This window comes from Myodes glareolus, chromosome 10 (genome assembly GCF_982192425.1).
Source record: "Myodes glareolus chromosome 10, mMyoGla1.1, whole genome shotgun sequence".
Lineage (NCBI taxonomy): Eukaryota > Metazoa > Chordata > Mammalia > Rodentia > Cricetidae > Myodes > Myodes glareolus.
This window is the reverse complement of record NC_142035.1, coordinates 61,761,651-61,782,100: the sequence shown is the minus strand read 5'-3', so window position 1 is coordinate 61,782,100 and position 20,450 is coordinate 61,761,651. Positions and strand designations below refer to the sequence as shown.

At 37.8% G+C, this 20,450-nt stretch overlaps 1 protein-coding gene across 1 annotated transcript in view; it reads left to right on the top strand.

Annotated features, from left to right (window-relative positions):
• Window positions 1–20,450, top strand: part of Spred1 (sprouty related EVH1 domain containing 1) — a 76,717-nt gene that overhangs the window by 34,844 nt on the left and 21,423 nt on the right. The window contains exon 2 of the mRNA XM_085696486.2: window positions 5,468–5,642. Coding sequence (XP_085552612.2) covers window positions 5,468–5,642 — 175 coding nt within the window. The remainder of the gene's footprint in view (window positions 1–5,467; window positions 5,643–20,450) is intronic.

Genomic DNA, 20,450 nt, shown 5'->3' with positions numbered 1-20,450 from the left:
AAGGCAGGCCCTGCACCTCCTCTGGGTATCATAGTGAAGCTGACCCTGTGGTGGGGGCACAGGTGAACCGGCCTGGAGAATATGGGAGATTTTGCCCGGCCCTTCATCTACCATACAGTGTGGCATGAGGGGGAAAAGGAGCCCCCCCCCCACACACACGTAGGAGAAGGCTAGCCCCAAGGTCATAAGACGGGAGAGCTGCCTCTGCTCCTCACCAGAGCAGGCCTTGCACCTCACCTGGGCAACACAATAGAGCCAACCCAGTTGGTGGCGGTTTGTGTTAACCAGTCTCTAAGCTGGTGGGAGAACTGTTCCCACTACTTGTCTCTCATGCAGTGTCATGGGCAGAGAAGAGATGGCCTCCCTTACCCCCTCACCTCTTGCCACTTGTGACAGATGAGGGAGCCGACCCTCCAGCTGCAGCACTCAGGAAAGCAGGCCTGTTCTTACCTGGGCAGCACAGTAGAGCTGACCATATTGTCAGAGGAGGAAGTATGGGTAAGCTGGCCCTGAGGGTGTGAGAGTGGCCTAGATGACAACACCCACTTGTCTGCCATTTGGTGTTTGGGGAGAGGGAAAGATGCCCCCCCCCACTTGCCACTCTCACCTGTGGTGGGTGAGGGAGCTGACCCTCCTCCTTAGAAGTTGCAGCACTAAGAAAAGTCGACCCTGCATCTCTCCTGAGCAGCACAGTAGAGCTGACCCTATTAACAAGAGTGCTAGTGAACCTAGAGAGTGAGCTGGGGAGATCTGGCCCTGCCCGTCATCTGCATATCCACGCCCGTTCCACCTCCCACCCCTTGTGCAAATGCTTGTGGCAGTTAGGAAAGCTGCCCCTGAGGTCATAAAGAGTGAGAGAACTGTCCCTGCCCCTCACCAGCTGCAGCACTCTGGGAGGGTGGCTCCCACACACTAAGGCAACACAGCAGAATTGACCTTGAAGGTGTAGGTGTGGGCGAGCCAACCCTGAGGGTGTGAAAGCAGAACTGGCTCCACCCCTTGTTCATCTCTGCTTGGGGTAAATTAGCCAGGCCTATGCTGAAGAGCTTACCTTAGTAAAAGTGGGAGAGCTGGCAGGCTGACCAGCCCTGCAACTACCCAGGCCCAGAACCAAGGTTGTGAGTTGGCCCACCACAACATTCACTCCCATCTGTGATCTGTGGGTGCACATGAAAGGGCCGGTCCTGCAGACTCAAAGCTTCAGGATCTCCATGACACAGGGCATAAACAGGAAATCCAAGAGGAGTCAGAATGAGGGCCCAGCATTGATAGTGTAGCAAAAACCAGAGAGCTCAAACCAGACCACTGATTCTGCAATGAAAATTTGTAAGTAAAGATACATGGGTAGAAGGGTTTACTGTGTGACTCTTTTTTTTTCTCTTAAATTTTATTTTATTTTTGGGGAGAGGGGAAGTTGCAAGGGCAAGGGCAGATACGAAATGAGTGGGATCAAGACGCATGATGGGAAAGGCACAGTGAGTAAATAAAAAGAAAGTTAAAAAATTTTTGATCTAAAAAAAAATTTCTGGTCTAAAGAGCAAGAAAATTTTAATAGATAATATCCAAGCCCTATTACTAGGGTAACAGTTTCCTGATAAGTAAGTTTTACAATAATCCTTTTAAAAAGATTTAAAAAGTTAGTTGTATTTATTTCTTAGAAGGTTTTGTGCCATGGCATGGGAGTAGAGGTCACAGGAGACCTTGGGGGGAAATGTGTTTTTGTCTACCACATGGGTCTTGGGGATGAAACTAAGGTCATTCAAGCATGATGGCAAGCATCTTTACCTATTGAACCATCTCACTAGACCCCAAAAAGTGGTAGATAGTGGACTTGAGTCCTGTAAGTACTTGAAAGTAAGAAAGCATTGTGCTTTCTAAGCAGCAGATTCATCTCTTCACCCCCTTGAGTATCTTAAGTAAACCATACTCTTACTACACATGCAGGGAAGAAGCAAAACTACACTACTGTTTTCAGAAACGAAAATGAAACTAATGCAAGCCAATTACAGCTCTATAAGAGTCAGTGTTATGCCACAGTGCTTGGTAACAACTTTTTCTAGTTGCTTAGTTAACAGAATATTAGCTGCTAACAAGATAAAATTACAGAACTTTAACACAGTTAACTTTATCTCTGTGCTAGTCATCTTTCGATTGTTGTGAAAAATACACGAGAAAAACAACTTTAAAGGAAGAAATCTTATTTTGGCATAGAGTTTCAGAGATCTCAGTAGATGATCATTTTGCCCAGGAACTTTGGGTCTGTGGTAGAGTAGATCATATGCCAGAGAACTCATCATCTAACAGAGCTGCTTAACCTTGGTGGGCCAGGAACAGGGTCTCAGTGTGTACTCTGACTTCCTACAGCCAGTCCCACTTAGAAAGTTTCAGCTCTGAAGAGCGGCATCAACTGAACACCAAGCATTTAACACACAAGCTTTTAGGACCAGTGTTATTTTCTGGAGATCACAGGGCTTAAGGCAACATCTTAGAGGCAGAAAGCTGGACTGTTAGGAGACAAAAGTTTCCTGTTTCTTGATCTAGGACTTCCTAGTCTCCAGAACTAGGGGAAATAAATCTGTTTGTTTAGAAATTGCACGGTCTTGTGTTGTGCTGTAGTAGCTAATTCTACTTTATGTGAATGAATACTTTAAAACAGTTGTTCAAATGAGAACAGAGATCAGAAGTTTAGGTACCATATTAGTTTTAAATTAAAAACAAAACGGAAATCCTTTAAGAACTCTTTCATTTACCTTAAAAGAATCTAGCCTCCAGAAGCTGTAATAATGCAGCCTTTGTGCTCCTGGCCCTAAGCAGTTCAAAGGGAAGATTGGCAGTAGACTGAAGAGCTGGGTACTGAAAGCATAGGCACATAGTGGTTCCCTGTAAAGCCAGTGCCATCAGAGCTTCTGTAACTTACATTGACTAGCGATAGAAAGTCATCAGTGCCTGACTTTGAATAAGTACAGAGGCAACCTTAGTTTTAAATGTTTTGCTGTCATCTACTTAAGTACAGCATTTATTGTGGGTCAGGGACTGTTTGCTTATAATAAGGATGGGTGCTATTACTTCAGAGATTAGGCACAGAAGGTTTGATATCTTTCCAGAAGTCACAGACCTGGTTAGTATGTGGCCAAACTTAGATTCAAATTAAGGACATTTGACTAGAATTCACACCCCCCCTTCCTCTTCTTTCTCCTCTTCTCCTCCTTCTCCCCCCCCCTCCCCTTTTAAGGTCTTACTTTGTAGCATTGGCTGGCATGGAACTTGCTATGTTGACTAGACTGCGTTGGAAGCCATTCCAGCATACAAAGTTCAGTCTGCCTCTGCCTCCTGAATATTAGGGTTAAAGGTGTGTGCCACCATGGTCCACCAAAGCCTCACTCTTAAATCACAGTGCAGGGCAGTGTAATATACTTTGTTAAAAGACTTGTGTCCAGAATGTATAAAGAGCTTCTAAATACAGTAAGATTTAAAATATTGAAAACATCGGATATTAGGGATGCAGAACACAAGCTGTCATTTTTTGATGGAATGTATAATTAGAACTACTTTGGAAAACAATTTGTAAACTTTTAATATAGCTAACCATGCAGCTGTCTTGTGACCTAATAATTGCATTTCTCAGTAATTAAGAGACATAAAAGCATTGCTAATAACAGACTTGTATAGTCCCTGTCGGCTGCATAGTAAGATCTAGGACAGTCTGGGTTACATGGGACCCTGTCTCAAAAACAGGGTTATAGAAAAAGAGATCTGTATATGAGCGTGATCATAACTTACAAACTGAAATAATTCAAGTTCTTCTCACTGTAAGAAAGAAGTGGTTCAACTAGAAGACTCTCTAGTAAAATTTACAAAATAAACTTCTGAAACACTTAATGTAGTGAGTTAAAAAGGTATAATGATAATACTACTTGCGTCAAAGTATATGAAGGCTTAGCATGGGCCAAGCTATTTGTAAATTATAAATAAAAACAAAGAAGGCACAGGGGAGTTCTTTGATGTAGCAGAAGTATCTTAATTTCCGTGATGGTTCTACATATCTTGTCCCTTTGGGCTTCTACACTTTAGCTACACTTCTAGTTAAAGTGTAAATGAAATGAATTGTCATCAACAAGCATTTCTTTTTCACACTTTTGGAGGATGAAAAATTGAAGATGAAGTTGTCTGGAGTTCTTTTTTAAGACCATAGGTGGCCGCCTTCTAGCTGTGTCATCACATGGGAGAAAGAATGAGGTAGCTTTCAGAGCTCGTTTTCTAAAGCTCATCACATCATGAGGGCTTTGCTTTCATGACCCAAATACTCCACTGCCTCATGCCCTCATCTTTGGGTTTAAATAGCAATGCATTCTGGAGGGACACAAACACGTGTACCGAGCTGCACATGTACACATCTATAGACTTCAGATATAGACTAAGTGGATGCATGCTACTGTGTATGAAGTTATCTCGATAAAAAAAAAAATAAAGATTTGCATGGGAGGGCTTGAAGGGAGAAAAGGGAAGAGGGGAATTATGTAATTAGATTTTATAATTTTTAAAAATTAGAAAAATAATGAAGTAATAGAAGCCAGGGAAGAACTTTTGGACTAGTGCAGTACCATGTGAGCGACAAGCAGTTTAGAACATGCAGAGGTACAGTAAGAGGTACAGAACTGTTGTGTAGAACTTCAGCAGATATTTATAATTAGCCACAGATCTAAGTTGTATCCCGCATACTTGAGATTATTTATTAATAATCAGTAAAAGTTTTAAAACTGAGGACTTACATGTCAGTTGTATAGGACACTTAATGCATTAAGTGACTATCCTAGGTTTTATGTCAAAAGTCATTAATTTAGGGAGAGCATTACGAAATGGAACTAGTCTCTTAAGATTGGAGCAAAATGAAGACATGAAAGGTTTCCACAGATATGTTTGATTGATGACTAAACAGAATATCCCTCTGTGATTTTAAAAAATGATGTAGGCTCCCCATTCATTGGTAGAAGATTTTAAAAATGGGCTTCTAAGTCTAAGCATGCTTATTTCAACGTTTTGTTTATAATGTATTCCAGAAAAGTTGGGGATTTAGAAACAATTAAATGAACTAAAATAAATACAGCAATATTTTGTCCTTATAATGTTGCAACAAATGAATAAATATAGGCAAGGTGATAAATTCTCTTTTGGATCTATGATCACATATACAGCGTGATCCAGATATGTTCTATTTACCAAAATGATGAATTAAAATAGTCCTGTAGTCTTATTGTGAGTTGAACCTTTAAAATAAAGAACAACCTTCAGTTTGTGGGTTTCCCCCTTTCAGTTAGTTTTTTTCCCCTATGGCTTATTATGGAAGTAAGTAATAAACATACTACTTGCTACATAGCAATTACTGTGGTCTTTGGCTTCTCAGACAAAACACGCTGGCTTTCTTGTTGTTTATGGAAAAGCTAATTCCTGATTCTTGTGTCTGTTTCAGGAATAGTTATGCACGAGTGCGAGCTGTGGTGATGACCAGAGATGACTCAAGTGGTGGATGGCTGCCACTCGGAGGGAGCGGACTGAGCAGCGTCACAGTCTTCAGAGTCCCTCATCAGGAAGAGAATGGCTGTGCAGACTTCTTTATCCGTGGAGAGAGACTCAGGGACAAAATGGTAATGATTAATACAGCTATCAATGTAATTTTAGGATACTTTCTGAAGAAATGGAATTATCTGTTTAAAAGTCTGGTATATCGTTTATGTCAGAGTTAATTTTGTCTATGACTCAATGTTTATTTTTTGGGAGTTGTTTTTATGTTTATGTTAAAGACAACAATACGCGCCTGTGTCTGGCTGGATCTGACAGTAATGTACACAAAATTGCATGGGGCTGCTGCTTTACTGTATAGATTAACTCCAGAATGTTCATGAATAGCTCTTCATCCTTCCCCACTTTGGGCCAGGGATCAGCAATTCCTAGTCTAAAAGACAGATTCAGGCATGCCACCTGTTCCTTTTATTTGTTTTTTATTCAGACCATGAGCTGGTGATGTTTTCTTGTCGGAGGGTGGGGTAGGGTGTTGTTTTAAACATTTTTAATGATTTGATGGAAGTTGATGAGCTGATGGTGGCTCATACCTGTAACCTCAGTTGTTGGCTGAGGCAGGAGGATGATGATGTTTAAGGTCAGCCTGGAATCCATAGTTCTATGCTATGCTGACCTACACAGTTAGACTTTATCTCAAAAAGCAAGGGTTAGTAAAGTCAAAGAGTCATAATTTTGTGACTTTAAAAATTAGGTGAAATCAAATTTTATCATCCATAAATACTCACTTAAAAATTATTTGCATTTTACATATATGGATATATATATTTTGCTTGCATATTTTTTGTTCATTGCATGCATATCTGGTGCCTTCAAAAATCAGAAGAGGGTGTTGGGTCCCCTGCAACTAGAGTTACAGGTGTTTTTGAGCTGCATGTGAGTGCTGGGAATGGAACTCTGTCTTCTGGAAGAGCAGTCAGTGCTCTTAAGTACTGTGCCATCTCTCTAGCCCCGTACAGATTGTTTTGACTTTGGCTGAAGTCATTAATTATTGTAACTGTTCTCACACTATGAAGGCAGTTCAGTAGCAACAACAGAGGCCTTAAGTGTGTGGCCTCTTAAAGAGAAACTTTGCTTACTTCTGTCTTAGACTCTTGGGATTTCAGGTTTTATCTAGTCCCCATTTTTTTTAAAAAGACATAAGATTACCTACTGGCTAGTCTGAATCTCAACAAAATTATGTTTTTACCTTTGTGGATGTTTTCTTATATTAAAATATTTTAAAATGATAATCTAGTTCTTGATGTTAGTTGTCCTTTTTAAATTATGTGAACAGCTTATTCTCATTTTATCTGAGAACCAAAAACTACAGCGTATAAGTTGAGTAACATTAGTGTCATTTCTATATCAAGGAAAGAGCATATACGTAGAAGCAAAATAGAAATAGTGTTAAAAATTTCTTAAGATCCTTTAAAGTAACTAGAAATCGTTTTAATTTATTTGTTATATAAGTTCATAAGCATATTTAGCCTGTGTTATTTCTTGTCAGATGTTTGAGATGTAAATAATTGTTTTGTATATGAACATTTTGAATGTTCTTTGTCTAGGTTGGGTTTTGGGTTTCATAATGTTTTTAACTGATGGATCATTTCAGTAACTTAGAAAGTTGCTAATCTTTACCCAGATTTCTCCCATAGTTAGAATTATCCTATATCATCTTGAAATCCTCCCAAGATAACTGTTTTGTGTCTTGTGGTTTTATAATTACTTCTTAATGGTGCACATGACACAACGGATCAAAGTTAACTAGAATATGTTTAGTTTTGAGGAAAGCTCCAGTTAAATCAGAGGAAAATGGAATAAACTTAATGCGTCACTTTATAAAGTTTAAAAGTGGTTCTTTGCACACATAGAAATGGTGTCTGCATATTTTAAACGTGGAGATGCTAAGTGACCATAATGATGTTGCAAGTAGTTTGTTCTAGAGTATAATGTTTCTAATTTGATAGCTGAATATTTTTTAAAAGAAGTTGTAGATTTTAGAAACTATGTAAAGAGGGAGGATATAAAATGTTTCTTCAGGAATGGAATAAAACGTGGAGGAGAAATATTTTTAAGTAAGAAATATTTTTAAGTATCAATAGGATAAGATGACCTAAATATAAGATACGGTTTACTAAAGTTAACTAAGGAACCCAAACAGTATAATTTGAAGTGAGGCTGGTCTGAGGTAGCTCAGGTTGATGGAGACAGTGAGTGTTTAGTATGTAGTTCTTCCATACAACTGCAAAAAATTAACCTGGAATTTAGAAGACAATCTTATTTTCAACAATAGGAAATCAGGGAATGAGGAGAAAGGGAAAGAGAGGGAGAACACACATATGCAAGCACAGAACTTCCTCCTGGGATAGAGGGTCATCCATGATGGTTAGTGACTAGATGGGTTTTTCTGCCAGAAGTACTGACCTCGGGAATCAAAGCACCTGTTGTTTTACTTAACTGTTGACTGTTTGTGATGCAGGGACAATAAGCAGATCAAATGTTGGCCTCGAGGAGACATTGCATACAGTTGGAAGGTTGCATTGTTTGTTTCAGAGATTAGCTATAATGAAGTGTTCTAGGTTGTGAGGACTTAGAGACAAAGATAGCAATAACTCATGGGTATGTCTTGAAAATATCAAAGTAGACAGTCTCAAGGCAAAGGAGACAGGAGCATTGAAACCAAGAGATAACAGGACTTCTAAGATGAGAGTGTTGATTCTATGACTTATTTTGTTGATTGGTTTTAATTCTAACGCTATTTTCTCAAAGGCTCCCTGACTGCAAATCTGGAAATCCATAAAATTCTTTCCAAATTGATAATTGTTTTCTTTTAAAGGATTTCCTGGTAAATAAACATTGTATTTTAATAGTTTTCCTTGTGATAAGTTGCTAGAAACTCTCCTATACTCTTTTGTGGGCTGAATCTTAGCATTCAGTCCGTTTGGTGAATAAAAGAAGTGAAGTTCTTGTTTTTTAGACTCCTGAATGAACTTGCATCCTTTAAGAAAATAAATAATAGGAAAAGTTGCACGTGGCCACGGCTGACCTCGACACATACTAGGTGTATTTAAGAATATTTACAAGAATTTAGAAACATTTACTTGAATTAAGAAAGCCAGCCTTCTCCTCTCAAGTGGTGAGCAGAACCTTGCTTTAATGGAAGACTGACTTCCCAGCCTTTGATTTGTGGTTACTTGTTATGCTTCCCAAAGGTTATACAGTGCAAGAGGAGGATACAGGGAGGCCTTCCTAAAACAAGGGAATTGTTTAGGGTGCTTTGTAAACAAGAACAAGGTTATAAAATAGCTACCAATGTAAACAGTGATTGCAAATGTAATTTTGAAATGAAAAGAGGGAAGATGCTTGTTTTTAGTATGGAAGTTGCTGAGGAGATCAAAGAATTATTTTTAGAATTAATGAGTAATTAGATTGTGGATAAACAGTTTATAAAAGCTAAAATTTCACTAAAATAGTTTTTCATTTCTTCAACAACAATGGTATTTTTAAAAGTGGGGGTTTTTGTTTGTTTTTGGTTTTTTGCCTTCTATTGAGGACCAAGACCAAATTAGAATATTTCCTGGGAAGAAGATAAAATAATTATACAACACCAGTCGCTTTGACCCTGACCCCTTTTCTATGTTAGGGAATCTTAAAACTCTGGGTTGAACTTGGTAAAAGTACAGAAAAGAATTTTCCTGCTAAGCTTTTCCCATGTTACCTCTGAATTGCTTCACTGTCAAATGGCAGTACTGTAGGCGTGTGCTCTATTAAAATCTAAAGGACTTCACTAGCTTTTTCTTAGGGTCTGGCCTCCTCGGCAGTCCTGTCTCCTGAAAGACACTGTTGTGTGAATTGGAATATCACAGTTAGGAAGAGGGAGGAGTGGGAGTAGAGGTGTTGTGCTATTTCTGTGTGCCACCCTCAGCAAATCACAGCCTCTGACTTCCATTTTCAGCTCTGACTTTCACAGTTTCTCCCCAAAGCAGCTCTTCTGCCTCTGGGCCTTCTCATTCTTCCTGAGGACTCTTCATTGTCTTGACCTTGGTCCTCTTTCCAACAGGTTCTTCTGATATGGTTGATAGTCAGGGCTATTCTCTTCCACTTGGGGCTCTGTAGTTTTGTACTTAAATTTTATGCCTATTCAGTTACTTTGCCTGTAATTTTCTTCTAAGCTCACTAAATTCCTCTGTCTTTAACATTTTTATTAATTTTTATCAGCATTGTTTTTTCCTGTCTTGTAAATTATTTTCTCATCCATTCTGTACTAGGCAATAAGCTGGTATTTTTTTAAATATTTATTTATTTATTTATTGTGTATACAATATTCTGTCTATATGTATGCCTGAAGGCCAGAAGAGGCCACCAGACCTCACTACAGATGGTTGTGAGCCACCATGTGGTTGCTGGGAATTGAACTCAGGACCTTTGGAAGAGCAGGCAATGCTCTTAACCACTGAGCCATCTCTCCAGCCCAAGTTGGTAAATTTTTATATCAACTATAAAAGCAACATCATACAGCATGTCCATTTAATAACTACATTTTAAAACTTAGAATATATTGAGATTGTATTTGGGTTCTATTTCTTCCTTTCCTTTCTTCCTTCCAAACCCTCCTTTGTACTCCCCACTCTCCTAATTTATAGCTTCTTTCATCAGTTGCTATCGCATAAATATATATTCACATATACATGCTTCTTCCCAAATATAATCTGTCGAATCCCAAACACATAGAGGTCAGCATTAATTGTAAACTGGTTGACCTATTAGCATAGGCTTCTTATTAACTCTTATAACTTACATTAACCCATAATTCTTATCTATGTTAGCCACGTGGCTTGGTACCTTTTATCAGTGAGGCATTCTCATCCTGCTTCTTCTGCATCTGGGTGGCGACTACAGACTGAGTTTTTCTCTTCCCAGAATTCTCCTGTTCTTGTTGCCCACCTCTACTTCCTGCCTGGCTACTGGCCATTCAGTGTTTTATTAAAGCAGTATAACTCATAAATCTCTACAGCGTACAAGATCATTGTCCCACAGCAAATTGGAATTATGAAAATGAATTAAAAAATTCTAGTTCCAACAGTATATACATTCTAATGAAAGTATATATTAAACACCTGCTAGGTAGTGCTAGAAGAAATGGTGTAGGAAGTTTTTCTGTCAGGAACTTGGGTAATACTCAGAGTAGCCAATGACAGGTTGACTGAGAAGATTGGGTAACATTTGTGTGAAGATGATTTATATTTTAGTTTGTATGTTGAGGTTTCCATAGCTTGAGCATTCTTAAAGTAGGATATGGTTATGGTGTTAGTTTTGGATAGTATATAAAATCTCAGGCATTTTGGATTTGGTAAGTGGAATCAAAATATTTGTTAACAGTAGTCATTGACGCAAGGATGAACCATGGTATGTGATCTCTACTGTTGAATCAGACTTTCTTGCTTGATCTTTGTTGTCCTTCTCTGTATCTTTTTTACTTTGCCACAGAGAAGCCTCCTGGTTTTTTTTTTTATTGCCCAGTTTTACGTAGCTCTATTTTTTAATTATTTTCTTACAGAGAATCTTATTTTCTTATGTCAAAAGAAAATGATCTGGCCTTACCATTTTGTCTCATCTATTTAGCTTTCTCAAGCTAACTATCTTTCTCAAGGATATACTATCAGGTATTTTCATGTTATTGCTTGAGTACCTATAGATCAGCTGAAGCAATGTATATTAAACTTCAGAATATGCCTACTCTTACAAGTATAGAACTAATGGCCCCAGGGTTAAGAGCTCTGGCTGTTCTTTCAGAGGACTCCGCTTTGATGCCTAGAACCCACATGGCAGAGCTCAGCCATCTGTAATTCTAGTTCCAGAAGAACGAGTGTTCTTTTCCTGACCTTTATGCCTCAGGCATGAGCACAGTACATCCACAGACATTCATGCACATAAAATAAGTATTTAAAAAGTTTAATTTAAAAAAAAAACACTGTAGAAAGGAAGACTGTAAGTAGATGCTCACGTGTCCCCAGGTCCATTTTGGTGCCACAATCCAAAAGTAGAGTTCTTTAAGAAAATCAGCTTTGCTTTGAATAAATGGAACTGGGACAAATGCCAGCAGTGTTCACCCAGTCTGTCCTTACCTGTGCATTTCCGGTCAATCCACCAATGGCAGAAGGAAATTACACTTTCAGTATCTTTGTGAATACTCGTAAGTTTTGTGAGTTTCTTTCAAAAGTAGTTTTACAGCAGTTAAATTAAATTCTTTAATGTGGCCGATGCCTCTTGAAGAGGAAAAACCCTGCCTCTTACCGTTACTGTTTGTTGTGTTTTGGAGCCTTGTGATACCTGGTTCCTGAAAGTTAGGATTGGAATCTAGCTAGTTACCCTTTTGGTTGTCCTTTATTTCCTCTTTCAGACAGCTTCACCTTTTGTACTTTGATCTTTCTTTAGCCTTTGTTTCACATATCTTAAAATTCAATTGTCTGTTTTAAATGATGACCATCAGTCTGTTCATTAGTTACTGATTTTCTTTGGAATCTACTACACTGAACTGATTTAAACTGGTATGGTGGGTTGCACTTAGTTAGGTTGGCATCGTCTTTCTCTTTAGTGCCCATGCTAGTGCTTCATACTAGGTCTCCCATTCTGATGTATGTGCTCTGTTTATTTTTTGAATTGTAGGCTGTTTTTTTGTTTCACTGTTTGTGGTACTGGATAGTGAACTTAAGACCTTATTATATTTATTAGGCAAAAACTTTACTACTGAGCTACACTTCTGTTATGGCTGTTAAAGTTCTGTAGCCTTCTTGATTTCTGAATTAGAGTCCAAATAAATAAAAAATTAAAAATTTTCAATTTTTAATTGAAATTATTGGTGCTCCATGCTAGCTTTCTCCACTACTTTTATTAGACTCTTAATTATAACCTGGCTATCTACATTTGTAGTTGATTGGTTAATTAATATCACTACTGTCTGTATTTTATCATTCACTGTTGTCTTTTCATGTGCACAGCTTCCTGTTCAGGCTGCCATAATACAGTATTGCTTGGATGACTTATGTTTTTTGCAGTTGTAGGTGTCAGAGAGTCAGATCAAGGATGTTGCCTGCTTATGTTTCTAATGGGTGCACTTCCTTGATGGGAGACTCTCTTCAAGTCCTCTGGCCTAGGGAGGAGTGCTAGTATCTCTTCCATCAATGGGGCACTTGCTTCATAACAATTCAGGCACTGTGCGTCTAATCTCATTTGACACTTGTCACTTCCTCACAGTCTTCAGAGAAAGCCACATTGGAGGTTAGAGCTGCAGCACAGGAATTTGCAGGGACTCAGTTAATTTACATGCAGCTTCCTGCTTAACTCTTGGTAGGTTTCTAGGCAAATGTACTTTCTTATATTATTAGAACTGTGTAGAGAGAGTTTGGTGTTTGCTGACACCAGTTGTCTTCATTAGTTATTACTTTCTTGTAGAATGTGTTTTTGTATTTACTTTGAGAAGTATGAATGGTTTCTCTTTAAGCCATAGAGGTATATATTCATTTAATCTTTTTCATATATACATAAAAGTTGCCATCTTCTTTCTACCATTCTTAGAGTCTTTTAAAGTTCTTCCTGTAATTTTTCTTTCTTAGACACTAAGTAGATCTTTCTGAATAACGTTAGGTATTATTAATAGTTAAGGATTCCTGTTATCTTTGTGAATTTATAGACTTTCTACTGTTGTACATAGAAGTATGATGTTGGCTGTTACCTGGAGAGATATCTTTCTTGTGGATGTAGCATTTTTGTCTTTCTCACCTGCCACTAGAATTTGATATTAATTTTTATGAAATCTGGTTTAGAATGTGTCTCATAGATACTTTAATTTTATTAAATTTAGATTATTAATGTTATAAAAATAATGTAAAGAGATCCTGTATATATTCTCTACTTAGTTTCCCCAATGAGAGATAACATTTTAAAAAGCTATATTATTATATTATACTAGAATATTCATGCAGACAACTACCTTTTGATTTCTGTCTTAACCTTAGTCAATTTTTTATTGTATTTAGATCTGTAGAGTTTAATCACATAAATTAACATTCACAGGCACAGTACAAAGCAGCCAACGACTCCTCCTTGTTGTTATTTATAGCCACATACATATCACTCTTAGCCTGGCAAGCACTGATTTGTTTGTTCTCTGGATCACTCCTATGATTTTTGTCATTTCCAAAGTGTTATAAAAGTGGAATTGTAAGTATGCAACCTTTCAGGATTGTCTGTTTTTCATTCAGTATAACTTGTTTTAAAAATCTTTTATTGTTAGTATTTTGTAATATAAGTATAGTTTTTTTAATATTAGTCATTGACTAATGAACTTCTAGGTTGATCTAGGGACGTTTCATATATAAGGCTACTGTGAGCACTTGTACATTTATGTTATATAAACTGTATGTTTATTTGTGCACATAACTTTTCTTTTTCTAGGATAAATAATCAAAATATAGTTTGCTAGATTATGTGATAGTTATTTGTTTGATGATGTAAGAAGCTGCTAAACTTGTACTGAACGTGGCCGTGCTGTGTTAAATTTGCTCAAGAGGTCCCTAAGTGTTCACAGCATTCTTGTCAGCATTTCATGGGCTCACTTTTCAGTGTTGGTAATTAAGCATCTAACGAAAAGTCAAAGTCATTGTAGCTTTAATGTGCATTTCTCTGGTAGCATAGTATCCTTTCTTGGTGAGATATTTGTTGTCATTTGCCCATTTCCTCACTAGGGTACTTTCTTTCTATTGAGGCTCCAGTACTGATTCTATTCTGGATGGTAGTTGTTCGTGGAACAATGTGCCCTATGCATATGTTTTCTCCCAGTCTGTAATTTTCTTTTTCATCCTTTAATAGGCTCTTACAGAGCTTTAAGTTTTGCCAAAGTTCATTTATCTGTTTTTCTTTTAGTAGACTGCTGTTTTAGTGTCAAATCCATAAACTGTTTTATTGTCTGTTATTTCTGACTGTATTTTATAATTTGTCCTACACGTTATAGTTTTGTATTTTATGTTTAAACCCATTTTAGATTAATTTTTAATTACTGTTATAGGTAAGCTAAGATTCTCTGTCTTTGGGCTGGATGATTGTAATTCTCTGCAGCATTTGTTGAAAACTTTGTCCTTCCTCCTTGAGTCACCTTTCTGTCTTCCTTTAAGATAGTTAAGCATATTTCTATAGGTTCTCTCTAAGCATATTTCTATAGGTTCTCTCTTGTTCTTCTACTTTGACAGTTTTCCTGCAGATGCTGTAGCCCATGCTCCTGTACTGTGCATTAGCACAGATACCTAGGAGAGGGAGTCCTTCCACTGTAGTCTTGTCTCTTCAAGATTGTTGTAGGTCCACAGTCTTTCCCTTCTATAGAAAGTCAAAGTGCTCCTTTTGTCTCTGTCTGCAGGAAGGCTATGGGGCCTTGGCAGGAATTGCATTTATGATGAGTCATCTAGTCTCTTTGTTTAGATCTCTAAATTCTTAAACTAAAAAAAAAAGTGTATTTATTTTGTACTTTTGACATTAAGTTCTTTTGTTTTCTGGTTTTCTTATCTGCCAAGATTTCTATGCTACAAACTCCTTTTAAATATTGGTTACCCCACATTGGATCCCATCCCCCTGCTTCCTTTCCCCTCCTCACTCCTGTTCTACTGAAACCTAGGCCATTATGTATGCAAAACTGTTTCCTCATGCACTGCCCTCCACTCTTATATGTAGTTATTTTCTTGTTGTCTGATTCTCATGCTGATTTCCTTGATTCATTAACTGTTTAGAAGTAGAGAATTGAGTTATTTTTACTTTTTTTTATTCTAGAGAATGCAGTCTGTGTGACTCTTTTGCCAAGATATATTTTATATTGTGAGTAAATTCATCTAAATGTTACACATCTTAAAGACCATCTTTCATACATTTGTTTCCAGTGTGTGGGTGACAGATGAAATATAATGGTCTTGTCCAAATTGACTTTACCCTTTCTATTTTGTATTTTCTCACAGTTCAAGAAGCAGAGATCAGTGAGTACTTCTAGTCGTCCACTCGCTTTCTCCATTTTGTATAGTCTAAGATCCCCGCACAGGGCATGGCTCCATCCATAGTTATGGTAGACCTTCTCACTCAATTAATGTAATCAACAGAATTCCTCACAAGCTTGCTCAGGGCCCATCTCCCATGTGAGTCTGTATTTTATAAAGTTGACAGTTAACACCACTCTGAATACCTTGTGTGTTACCTCAGTTAATTCTTCAAAGTAAGGTGGACAGAACATGATAGGCATGGGAAGCCATCCAGCTGTCGTTGGGTGTAGGGCCCACAGACTTAGAGTCACTGTACCACATTTCTCTCTCGCCATCTTTCATCATGCTTTGGGAGTGAGTGTTATGTTTCTGTTTGTTCCATTTTTCATAACTCAGTATTGTTATTTTGGACACTTTACTAGAAATAATCGTGCTCATTAACTCTGTGTATGGACTTGGACATACACTTCTGGGCCTCTGAGAGTGTTTCCACAGAGGTGTAACTGAGGAGGAGGGAAAGAGAGACCCAGAATGTAGGCCACACAATCCTGTGGGGTGGGACCCGGGCCGTATAAAAAAGGACCAAACAGCTCAAGTATTTGTCTCTCTTTATTTCCCTCCTGACTATGGACTCGGTATGTGACCAGCTGCCTTGTGTTCTGTCACCATGTTTTCCTGCCTTGCTGTGCCTTACCCCTCAGACGGAGTCTGGAACAACCTTTCTTTCATCTACTGTCCTCGTGTGTTTTGTCACAGAAGAAAGAAAATTATCTAATAGACCATCCTTCTCCACTTTTGTTTAACTCTGTTTAATGGCACAGAGACCTTGTTTTTTCCTCTTCCTCTTTAATACTAGATTTTAATAAATTGGTGGTGTTAGAATTTTTTAAATTCTAGAGCGTAGTTTTTTTTTTTTAAAAAAAAGATTTATTTATTTATTTTGTTTACAGTGTTCTGTCTGCATGTGTGCCTGCAGGCCAGAGAGGGCACCAGATTTCGTTACAGATGGTTGTGAGCCACCATGTGGTTGCTGGGAATTGAACTCAGGACCTCTGGAAGAGCAGTCAGTGCTCTTAACCTCTGAGCCATCTCTCCAGCTCTGGAGACTTATTCTTAATTATGAATGCCAGACTTTAGCTTGGCTTGTTTCTCTCGACTTTTTGTTAACTTAAATTATCCTATCTACCTTTTGCCTCTGGGCTTTTACCTTTCTCTATTTTATATGTCTTGCCTTTCTTCGTTCTCTGTAGCTGGCGGTGTGGCTGGCACCTGGTGTTCTTTTTCTCTTTTTCTGTCTTCTCCCTCTTTTCTATTGTTCTCATTCTATTTATTCTCTCTGCATGTCAGCCATGCCTACCCTCTCCTGCCTAGCTATTGGCTGTTCAGCTCATTAGACCAATCAGGTGTTTTAGACAGGCAAAGTAAAACAGCTTGACAATTAAGCAAATGCAGAATAAAAGAATGCAACACAACTTTGCATCGTTAAACAGATATTCAGCAGCATAACAAATGTAATACATCTTCAACTAATATTACACACACTATAGTTTTATATAGTTTTTATAATTAATATCTATTTAACCTTAACAGAATAATACATTTTTACTTCCTAACTTAAGTATACTTGCTAATGATTGAGTTAAAAGAAATACTAATGTGATTTTAAAATACAGCTCTTTTATTTGATCTTTGGTAACTAATCACATTCTAAGTGGATCAGTCACAAATTACTTTAGGAAATTCTTGTTAAAATACTTTAGGAAAGTATTTTTATGGTTATTTTTTATTTAATATTATATTAATATGTACAATAGCTTTTTATATTTTATTAACTTAGGATAAGATTTTCTCTTGGGTAGAAATGAGAATGAGGCTAATTGTATGTATGTGTATATTTGTATTCTTCTGTGAATTTCTGTCTCACTAACTCATTAATGTCCTTTAAGGTGATCATGGGGACCTGGTGAAATTCATCCATTTCCTAAACTACTTAATCCTGGAAAAAATTTTGAGTTATGAATTAAAATTAGGTAGAGATATATTTGAAGCATACAGTCTCACTCTCTCCTTCTCCACCTCATCCCCCCACCTCCCCATGGAGGTATATTGTACAGGTATACACATCCCAAGACATATTTGTAGCAGTCAGACAACATTTCTTTTTGCCTTCTACCTTTTTGGAGACAGGTTGTCTTAATAGTTTGCCTTTGACTGTGTTGAGCTCGCAGGTCCAGGAGCTTCTAGGAATTCTGCCTCTGCTTCCTAACTCACAGTAGGTACACGGGCATTGCAGATGTGCACTGCCATGCTCATCTTTCCGTTGGTTTCAGAGGCATTCTACTCAGGACCTCACATTTGTGCCACAGACGCTTTGTCTGACCCATGGAGCCAGCTCCTGGCCTTGCTTTTCAACTGTAACTGCATTTCTGAATGGCACAATAATACTGCTTGCGGTTTTAAAACATATTTTTATTATGTGTGGCAGTTGCATTTAGGATCATTTTAATGGGACTTGGAATTATTCATTTCTTGTATACAGGATCTTCTCTTGTAAAGAAACTCCAATAATTATAAATAGAGTTCTCCCCTGCTCTTCTTTCTCCTCTCCTTCTCCTCCTCAGTTAATGTTATTTTAAGTCAAATGTGAAACAGCTTTGTAATTTATGTGACTTAAATGGAAAAGAAGTTATTTAATTCAAACATGGAGTCTGAGATTTATGTAACTATTGTTTGACACAGCCTGTTCTCAGTGACATAGACTTAAGATTATTCACAAAGGCTTTGGTTGGGTGGTAGTGGTAATTAATAGGTAACTTGTCTTTCTGTTCCACTGACTGCTCTTAAATCCTCAGTAGCTACCACCATTGTAGCCCTAAAGAGTATCTTTCTGCTACATTAAATGTATTGTATAATATCAGCAAGTTAATTCCTAGTAGATAGGCAAAAACAAATTGAGTTCTTTCTGGTTCATAATAAGTTGGTATGTTGTTACCCTTGTACCTGTTGTGTAGTGCATGAATTCAGTGTTTGCATGGCTTCTGGGTAGAAGTGTGTCCAAAAGTCTGCATCATTATTCCTTCCATTCTTCAGTATCCTTCCAGGTTCATCTTTAAAAGTCGTTTTCCTTTTTTATATATCTCCAAGAAGATAGCATTTGGAAACTAGTGGTGGATAGTGGTGTAGATCACATTGAGATTTTAATCTAAAAGGAAACAGTTTGAAAGTATTAATTTTAGGAAATCTAACAGAAGAACTAACTCAGTAATATTTTCAGGCATTAAGATTTAGTGACATGCTACATAATACCTAGAAGCAAACCTTTTTTTGATCTTCCTGTTTTCAAAAAGTTCACTTTACCATTTTCTAAAATACTGCATTTCCTTTATTTATGAATGAATTTCAGTACAAGTGTTATAGTAATTAACACCTCTACAATATTTATTTTTGAGTTCTAGAACTTAATTTGGGTCTTATAGTTTATTTCTGAAAAATAGTTGTATAGCGAATAGTAAATCAGCATAGAATACTTTTCCACACATGCAGTCATCAGCAAAACCCCAGCACTAAGTTAACAAGACTTGCTATCAAACAGGCATCGGTCCCAGTGCTTTGATGATAAAGGTTTAACAACTACATTCAAATGGGACAGAGGTAGTGGTTTATAGTATTTACACTTCTGGCCCTTCTGACTTCACTCTAAACAGTGTCATTGAATATGATGTTTGAAAAAATGAGGAGCAGGGCAGGGACTGCCCTGTACTGGGTGACATGAAGCAAAGCAGTAATCAGTGTAATTTATTTCACTATAAGGTTTTATTATTGAATGTTTGATAATGACTTCCAAAATTCCAAAACATTTGTCCACTGGACTCTACAGAACCTGTGAAAACCAACTGTCTCCTGGTGTAACCTAATTCTGTGGGTGGAGATCTGAAAAACACATAAAGCCTGCAAGTTTTTGAAGAAACTGTACACATGTGTATTTTTCTGAGGAAGGATGTTTATTAGATATGTAAGGTTGCTTCTGTGTTGTAAGGATTAGGGGATACAGTGATAGCCAAACATAGATACAGTTTATAGACTTAGCGAAAGGAGGTGCTTAAAAATACGATAGCCAAACATAGATACAGTTTATAGACTTAGCGAAAGGAGGTGTTTAAAAATGCCCAATTTGAAATTACACTGTCAGTAACTTTATCAGACTATATCTTGTCTAAGAGGTCAGGAAGGGCCTTTCTTATGAATGTTTGTATGAATTGGGATCTTTGCGAGGTGCAGGGTGAGAGTTCAAGACGGGGACCCTCTGTGTAGTGCTGACTGTCCCGGAACTCATTTTGCAGACCAGGCTGGCTTTGAACTTAGAGAGATCCACCTGCTCTGCCTTCTGAGTGCTGGGATTGAAGGTATGCACCCGGACTGCCTGGCTGTGCATTGAGATCTTAAAGTAGGAAGTATTAATAAAGTATAGGCAAAGAAAGTGACCTATGCTGCACCATCTCTGGGACGTCTCTCTAGAGTCTTTGTCAGATAAGTAAAGGGAGCTGAGAGCAGAGCAGGAAATGAGAATGGAGTAGGAAGTCAGATGGGTGGAGTGGGACCATCTCTGGTCTGCAACCAGCCATGGTTAGGATTTTGGTTTTGGGTCCTAGTTTTGAGAAGACTGTAAAGGTTAAAGCAAAGTATACTTTCTATTAAAAAAAGAAAGAAAGAAAGAAAGAAAGAAAATATTTCACATACAGAGTAGTTGCCCTGACTGAGGGGATTGTTAGCAGTGTGTGGAAAAGGCATGCCAGTGAAGGTGATAGCCAGAGAAGCGGGCATGGTGTTTTTGAGCATGGTGTGTGTGTGTGTGTGTGTGTGTGTGTGTGTGTGTGTGTG